Source organism: Lactuca saligna, chromosome 9 (assembly GCF_052625555.1).
Source record: "Lactuca saligna cultivar CGN05327 chromosome 9, ASM5262555v1, whole genome shotgun sequence".
Taxonomy (NCBI): domain Eukaryota; kingdom Viridiplantae; phylum Streptophyta; class Magnoliopsida; order Asterales; family Asteraceae; genus Lactuca; species Lactuca saligna.
In genome coordinates, this window is record NC_136425.1 from 183,340,576 (window position 1) to 183,348,854 (window position 8,279).

The window sequence follows — 8,279 nt, forward strand, 5'->3', positions numbered from 1 at the left end:
TGGTTGAGCTTTCTACAATTTCCGACATATAATAACAAGAGAACAAGGTGTGAAAACCCTAGATCCCTTACCAGGTTGTGCGATTTGTAGTTTATGTTTGCCAAAGAAACACCGACTTTCGACGTTGGTTCTTTTTTATTTAATATTGCATCTGATTGGTGGCGGTGGCTCGCCGGAGAATATATAAGTGGTGGTGTTGCTGGTTTGTTTGAGAAGGACACGAAAACGATGGAGGTGGAGGGTGGGGTTTTATGGGAGGGGCTGAGGAGGTGGGCCCACATATCTAATTAATATTTTTTTTCATATATATTAATATTTGTTTTTAATAACTAATATTTTAAAAAATGGTAAAAGAAATCAGTAAGGGTAAATTAGTCTTTTTAGAACGGACAAGGACTAAGCGTGCAACAAAAATATAAAGTAGGGACCGTCCGAGTTAAAAAAAGTTGTTAGGGACCAAACACACAGATTACCCTAAACCACAGGGACCATCCGTGTAATTTACCCTATTTCTTTGGTTTTTACACAATGCATATTCATGCACTGAATTTCCAATTTTTTTTTTTTTTTTTTTTACAAGAACGTACAAAACAGTCTGTTATATGCATGAATTATGATAACGCTCCTTCCCTAAACTTGCAAAAGGAGTTCCACTGTTGCAATTACACCTCCGGTTCTTCACCAGATGCAACACCGTCTTCTTCATCAAGTTTGTGTTTCAGTTCCTCATACTGAAAAGGTAACATTACAATTTACAATGAATGAAAAATCTCCAAAAAATTGTTTCTTGGATCAACTAAAATGACAAACCTAGGTAGCTCTACTCACCTCACAGATTTGTTCCTTGATGATTTTTATTGCATTAGTTAGATTCAATCGTTCACCATATATGTTGATCACCAGTACACTACTGTCACATACTGTATCCAGCTGCAGGATATCGATATATATATATATATATATATATATATATATATATATATATATATATATATATATATATATATATATATATATATATATAATGTTATTGTTAGCAAGTAGCAACACATTACACATGCATGAAATCATTTGACAACAGTTTAATCAAGATTATGACATGTTTGGAGACAAGTAGAGCTAGTAATAATGAACAAACCTCTATCCAAGAACAAGTTTGGGATTCCATTTTCAGTAGATTGCTTCCATTAAAGCCCAGTAAAGGTACATCCTATACATGTAGACACAAACAACAAGACTTGAGAATTGAAGAATAATATATCTCCTAATTATATATATGTTTATCTTTCTTGATAAATGTTATCCCCACCTTCATTACAGGAATGGTCATCGTGTGATGACAGATGCTTGGTGGCATTAGAGCTGTGGGGACAAACTCCTTTTCATCATATGCCTGAAAACAAATTATACATGAAGCACAATATTCTTTATATGAATCTTCAAACTTGTTTTAGAATCACAAGAAAGATGTGGGTATCGATACTAGTGTTACAAAATTAACCCATATACACCAGTTGTTTACCTTTGTAACTGCATCAACCAGGAGCATTTCAGCAACCTCAACTTCATCAGCACTTCCAAGAAGTTGAAGGTATGAGAGTCGATGAATCATTACAGCAGTGTCACAAAACAGCTCTATTGTAGCCCCTGACAGTTTGTGTATCTTTATCAATTCTTCATCACTCTTGCCAAGAATCCTTGGAATCTGTAAAAACTTTACAAGTTAAGGAAGAAATTTTTGACGATTATACTATGAAAAGACAGATAAAGTAGGGTTACATACATCCTTATATCGAACCAACAGACATTTGGATTTCACTCCTTCTTGCGTGATTGTCTTTTCACCTGATAACAACAAACTATCAGACTACTTTCTTGATACTTGTATTAAACCCACATCTATACAACCCCTTTGTATAAGATAATCAATGATTATAGAGTGTGCAACTAGAATGAAACTGTATACGAGAGAAAAGAGGGAACAAAAAGAAGATGGGAAACTTGAAGGGGAAAAACACTTCACTCTAAAACAAAACAAATTGGGGCTGATTTTCTCTAACTAGAATTGTAGATTGATTGGATTACTTATAAAGAGAATTGATCAAGTCTTTCTGAACATAACATCACAGGATCGGAAAACCTAATACCGATCACTTCGAAAATTGAAAATGTCATGCGCAATCACAAAAACAGCAGTAATATTAAACAGAATTCACTGACCTACAAGTTTCAGGTACATCACACCGATCACTTCCATATTGCTCTGATGAGATTCCGGCATCACATATTCTTCGACTATCGACTTCATCCCCGTTTTGTTTTCCTTCGAATTTCTTTCAAAATCGGTGATGTCGATGAGTTCTGATACGATTGGATTACTTGAGTTGACGGTTAGCGAGGATTTGGAAAGAGGCGGGATTTTTTGTTAGGGAATTTTCATAAAATCCACTGAGTTTTCAGAAGTTAATTTAATAACCCCCTGTTTTATTATTATTTTCAGAAAAACCATTCATATTTTCATTTTTTTCATAAAAACCATTTTTAATCTCTTTTCAATTCTAATATGCTGAGGTAGAATATATCAAAAGAAATAATAAGTGGCATTGAGAGGGTGTTTGGCATTGCTTTTAAAACATCTTTTGGCATTTAACTTTTCCAAAAAATTGAAAAATATCCAAAAAAATGTTTGGCAATTCAAAAAGATCTTTTAAAAATGACTTTTGAAAGTGAAGGAAAAAAAAGTGTTTCAAAAGTCATAAATCCTATCTTTTTGTGATTTTTGAGACTTTTAACCTAAAAAATTAACTTTTATGCCAAAACCAAATACAAACACTTTTTAAATATTTTCTTTTGGAAAAAATCACTAAACAAAAAGTCTTTTTTTAAAAAGCATTTTTAACCTTAAAAAGTTTTCCCAAACACCAACTGAAAAAGATTAAAAAAAACATATGATTTTCTTTTTTCCTTTTTACCGTCGATATAAGAGAGACCTTAAGGGTGTGATACAATACTCACAATTGGTTATCGCCACATCACTTTTCCACTCAACCACAAAAAGAGAGATCTTAAGGGTGTCATACCATACTTTACCATATTTTTTAATTGAATAAAATGTGATTTGATAATTAATAAAAATAAAATACTTCATTAATTAAAAAAAATACACACTGTATTAAAAAAAACATAATCTAATCAATGCCACTAGCCAATAAACCCTGCTTGCCGCAATGCCAATGTATTAGATGAAGTGGACGACGATGATGAAGACATTTTTAAACAAAAAAAGAAAGTTGTACATAGAGTGTATTGGTGTTTTTTTGTGTTGTAAAATGCGAATGGAATGGTTATATTTATAGTGTTTTAACAATTAAAAAAGAAAGGAAAAAGTCGTTGAAGGCTCAACGGTTAAAAAAGTAAAGTATGAGGTGCGGTGTATTTACTTCCTGTGGCATCCTCACTGCAGTCAAATGGTGGGGGTCGATGTTGTGTTCACCACACACTGCGCCCGCCAAATCAGCAACTGTAGTGTGCGGTTTGTAGTGCACCTACCAGCCTTAGTGAAAATAAGAGAACTGCAGTGATCGAATCCAACGGTGAGCTCAAAGTCCGTTTCAAACACAACATTTGGGAACCAAATAAGCCTTTCACATGGATTATGGTGTTGATTCCTGGTTCGGAGATGGGTATTTGCTTGAAATTTCGATAACAAAACAAGGTCAATCAATTGTGTTTTTATTTCAATTTCCGGATACCATGATGATTGAATTGTTGCCATTTACCATCTTTATTCCGTTAAAATTAGCTTTTGAGCTTCATTTGAGATTAAGTTATAGTTTGGTGAGGGAGAAAGCAAATTATCCATGTGCTATATGTATTGAGCTTCAAAAGTTGTACCATGGAAAATTCTTTCAATCTTTACCATGTCTGAATTGAAATGCATATATCTAACAAGATTTAGTCGAAACAAAACAGGTGGATTTGAAGAAGAATGAGATAGTTATTGAAGACATGGATAGGGTGATTATAAAGGTTGGCTTTAATCGATGATAATGATCAGATCAAGATTAAGAGACTTTGAGTTACTCTTTAGGTTGCAATCTTTTTTTGGTTTACATGTAATGTTCCAGACATGTAATGTTGGTTTGAAACTCTAAAACTAATGTAAAGAATCATCATTGTGTTGTGTTATTACATTGTGTTATGTTGCTTATGTGACAACAGATGTGGCATTTGTTGCAGAAAGCTCAAGAACTGATCATTCTCAGTTTTGTCCATAGATGGTGCCGAGAAAACTTCTTCATCTAAATCCAATCATGATGTTCTCAAATGCCATTATACTAATGTGTTTGAAGGCTGAAGTAAAAAATAATAATAATAATAAAATAAAATAAATTTTACAATGAACACTAAAATTGACAAAACCGATAACCATTCAAGAAAAAGCAAGGAGTGCAAAACCGATACTTTGATAATTAAAAAAAAAAACGCGGGATATTTTGTTACAACCGATAAGAAAAACAAGTCAATACACATCCCGGTATTAGTATATTTTTTTATAAGTTGAATAAGAAAAAGTTTGTATATTTTTTATAGCTTTTGGAACCATATTAATATGGTTTTTATAAGTTGAATAAAAAAAAGTTAATATAAAAAAGGGTTGGCTAAAAAGACACCCTATAAAAAAACAAGGCAATAGACATCCCGATATTATTAGTTATGGGGTATAACTAAAAAAGAAAATAAATCACTTTAAAAGCAACCGCATAAAAAAACGCCTAAACACTTCAAAGAGCTATAATTAACCTCGATAACGATCCATCTTTGGTATATCATTTTTTTATTATAAAAGATTTTTTTATTTTTTTCGAAAAAGGTTATCGTCGTTTTTGCGAAGTTTGGCCTTTTTTTAATTTTTATATCTTTTTTTAGCTTGAACATATTGAGTTACTTACAGTTTATACTTAAATATTATAATTTTATTTTATGAAGTAAACGCTTTCATTATATATTTAATGGACAAGTAGTTGCCTTATATGTAATGTGTAGTATGTAACTAATCTCTGCCATATGCTTAAATGATAGTATTTGAGAAAATATCGATAATTATATATAAAAAGTTGTAGATTGTCTTTAGTACCATGTGCATAACATAGGGGGATGTTCACCTGTTTGTCATATAGGCTCAATGCAGCTTACGCTATTGACTAGCACTATCTAAGACTATAAGTGAACTATAAGACTTTTTTGTCAAGTGTGTTGATTGTTTAAATAAGTGTTATTGTTTTAAGGTGTTGATCAATCTTATTTAACTTTTGTGAATTTGTTCCTTCATATTTTTATCCATTCAATAACTATATTTAGGATTAGAGTAAATATTTTTTAGATTAGGTCTTGTTGTCTTTTTTCCTATAAATTTTGTTTTTATTGTAGGAATTATTTAGTATTTGAGGAAATATCGACGCTTAAATACAAAAATTGTATATTGTTTTAGATATTTTTGTTCTTTGTTATTTAGTAAATTCTGATTTTATGTTCGGATAACATCAGTACTACTAAATCATCATTTAACTCAATATCAATTCCTTATATGAAATCATTTTGTTTATAGATAATTTGTATATTAGTCGTGTAACATATTTTGTTTGGTAATTCTACTTTTGTACAATTAAATTATTTTATTTATTTGCAATCATTGTTTCAATCCAAAATCTTATTGGTTATAGATACTCTTTTATTTGCAATAATACTCTAGTGTTTTCGATTGTTGGATGAATTTTGAATCATTTGGCTTGTATCATTTTAATTAATTTTCTTGTACGAGTCTAGCATAACGTATTAACATGTACATATGCATATGGTTCAAAAAGCTATGGTAAAAACTTGAGTCAAGTTCTTAAAAGCTTAAACTTGATTCATACACGTTTTTGCAAGCTTTATTTATTTATTTTTATAACAAATGAGCTCCAATTAAATTCAATTAACTTCGTAAAAGTTTGACTGGTTTCTGTTCCTAATATGTTATATGATGGAGCATAAAGATATTTTTTGTGTAATTTTAGAAACATAGAGGACCAAGTTGTAAATATCGGCCAAATATTGTTAAATGCGAGTTTGGTTATAACGAAATTTCCCGCTCATTTATAATTCAATCAGAATTCATCGCCATCTAAACCATCAAATTGTCTCAACGAAGTTGCAGAAGTCTTTTTCTCCATAATTCACAGCTCTTTCAAAGCAAGAAAATGGATGACGATTTCGTAAGGGACGCACGAAAGGGGAAGGCAAAGCTTGAAGAAGAAGATCCAGATCCAAAGCCAAATCCATACGCTTTGCTGCCTGTACCAATAACAAAAAGCTATAGCAATTTGGGTGAAGATGTCGTCTACCTGAAACTTTTTGGTAAGTAGTTTGCAATTGATAGTAAATGTATATTGTAGCTCATGTTCTTGTTTTGTATTATACTTCTAAGTGAAAGAAGTAACTGATAGCTGTTTGTTTGGTGTTCGAATTGAGTTCGATTTGATGCAGTTCTGATGAAATTAGGTTTTCTAGAGATAATTTCTTCCGAATTTCATCATTTCTTTTTATTTCTATCTGATTCATGTGATCGATTTTGTTGTTTTGACATCAAAATCGATGATACATTTGAAATCGTATTTCCGTTCTTGTTAATTCAGTTTAGGTAACTTTCCAGTTATATCCAATTGCTGCATCGTACATCGTTCAAGGTTAATGCATCAACGAAATTTGCGGACTAAATCACTGTCTCTGTTATCAGGTCCACCAAGAAACTATGCAGAAATTGCAATGGATACTCCAGAAGCAGTGAAGAAGATACAATTTAGATTTCGTGAAAAAGAAGTAAGTAATCATCCTTCATTTTCCTTTTCTTCATAAACCAATCTTATACGACTCATTCTAATTCTCCTTTCTTTCAATTCTTAGTTTAACAGGATTCTTGGGAAAGGTGATACAAGGATAATCAACATTCAATGTGTCTCAGGAGCCACAATTGGGATTCTATCTGATACTGCAGCCAAGATTCATCGCCACTTATATCTAGAACTACTGGGTACTGCTGATCAAATCAAGACTGCTGAACTCCTCATTACAGATGTAATTACAGAGGTAAACAACAATTCAGGACTTTCAAGTTTCAACATCTGAAATCTTTATAGATATTTATTAAAACCAATGTTTTCAGGGTTATGAAAAGCCATTTTTCACAAGAGCTTTAATGCCAGCAAATATCTTTCATTATCGAACACCCATTTTTGTAACCCAAGTTGTAGCTTTCTTGGGCTTCAATAACAGCAATGTTTTGAAAATGGAATCAGAATCCAATACTTGGATAGAGGTTTGTTTGTTGTTGTTCATACATAATCTTGGTCAAACCATGGTCAACTCATATTACGACTATATATATTTAGGTGGATACATATCCTCCTGAAGGGTTAATCATGATGAGAATGGTCAACATGTATGGTCAACGGCTAGATGTTGCTAATGCGATCATGATGATTAATGCTTGGGTTGATGAGGTGAGTCTATGTCTTTATTTATATTTTTTTGTGATTGGATTATTGAAGAAAGTTTTTTGATTGATTGATTGATTTTTTTTTTTTTTTTTTTTTTTGGGTTTTTATTAGTATGAATTTGGGAAGAGGAAGGAAGATGGAAAACAGAAAGATGTTGACGAAGATGATTCTGGAATTAAAGAAGGTGGTGATGAAGTAGGAAATGAAGCAGAAGGTTAATGAGAATATAAGAAGAAGATGAAAGATTTTTGTTTTAGTGGTAAAAAGGAATTGGGAATTATTGTTGTAAATGTAAAAGATGGAAAATTTTACACGAAAAAAAATGGGTTTGTGTGTAGGAGTAACAACATTTGTTTCATTAGAAAGAAGGGAAAAAAAAAGGCGTTACATGTAGTCTTGTTGTGTAACAAAAAGAATTTGGAAATGAAATCAAAATCATTTTGAATAAGAATTTGCATATCCTAAAAACTTGATCTAAAATACATGGACATTTTTGATGATATGGAGAAAAAAGCTCATATGATAAATATCTATAATAATGAAAATATAGTATAATATGAATTTTAATAAGAGAAAATGCCAATTTTTTTTAACTTCTTGGCACAAAATAGCCAAATAAATGACCCTTTTAGCCATAATGTTGAAAGATGACCATTTCCGCTAAAGATGACGTAAGATAACGTCATTTGTGATTTTCTTTTTCTTAAAACGACGTAGTTTGTTGACTATGAATGCTGAGGT

At 31.5% G+C, this 8,279-nt stretch overlaps 2 protein-coding genes across 2 annotated transcripts; one reads left to right on the top strand and one right to left on the bottom strand.

Moving 5' to 3' along the window:
• Nucleotides 1-662: 662 nt before the first annotated feature.
• Nucleotides 663-2,329, bottom strand: LOC145017015 (uncharacterized). The gene is made up of 6 exons (XM_078975130.1): nucleotides 2,221-2,329; nucleotides 1,784-1,845; nucleotides 1,523-1,705; nucleotides 1,310-1,393; nucleotides 1,139-1,210; nucleotides 663-731 (listed from the first exon to the last, which is right to left on the bottom strand). The coding sequence occupies exons 1-6, from the start codon at nucleotides 2,306-2,308 to the stop codon at nucleotides 663-665; spliced, it is 558 nt and encodes a 185-aa protein (XP_078831256.1). The 5' UTR covers nucleotides 2,309-2,329.
• A 3,845-nt stretch (nucleotides 2,330-6,174) lies between these two features.
• On the top strand, nucleotides 6,175-7,916 carry LOC145018203 (uncharacterized). The gene is made up of 6 exons (XM_078976107.1): nucleotides 6,175-6,399; nucleotides 6,779-6,861; nucleotides 6,946-7,128; nucleotides 7,205-7,357; nucleotides 7,431-7,541; nucleotides 7,650-7,916. Exons 1-6 carry the CDS (start codon nucleotides 6,243-6,245, stop codon nucleotides 7,755-7,757), a joined length of 795 nt encoding a protein of 264 aa, XP_078832233.1. The 5' UTR covers nucleotides 6,175-6,242; the 3' UTR covers nucleotides 7,758-7,916.
• Nucleotides 7,917-8,279: the final 363 nt, after the last annotated feature.

What these genes read in the sequence shown, in the direction of transcription:
- LOC145017015 (XM_078975130.1), bottom strand. Translation starts at nt 2,308, where the DNA reads ATGAAGTCGATAGTCGAAGAATATGTGATGCCGGAATCTCATCAGAGC. An exon ending in TGGTTGATGCAGTTACAAAG is followed by an intron (nt 1,394 to 1,522) that starts GTAAACAACTGG and finishes ATTTGTTTTCAG; the next exon opens with GCATATGATGAAAAGGAGTT. An exon ending in TGACCATTCCTGTAATGAAG is followed by an intron (nt 1,211 to 1,309) that starts GTGGGGATAACA and finishes CTACATGTATAG; the next exon opens with GATGTACCTTTACTGGGCTT.
- LOC145018203 (XM_078976107.1), top strand. Translation starts at nt 6,243, where the DNA reads ATGGATGACGATTTCGTAAGGGACGCACGAAAGGGGAAGGCAAAGCTT. An exon ending in CGTCTACCTGAAACTTTTTG is followed by an intron (nt 6,400 to 6,778) that starts GTAAGTAGTTTG and finishes CTCTGTTATCAG; the next exon opens with GTCCACCAAGAAACTATGCA. An exon ending in TTACAGATGTAATTACAGAG is followed by an intron (nt 7,129 to 7,204) that starts GTAAACAACAAT and finishes CAATGTTTTCAG; the next exon opens with GGTTATGAAAAGCCATTTTT.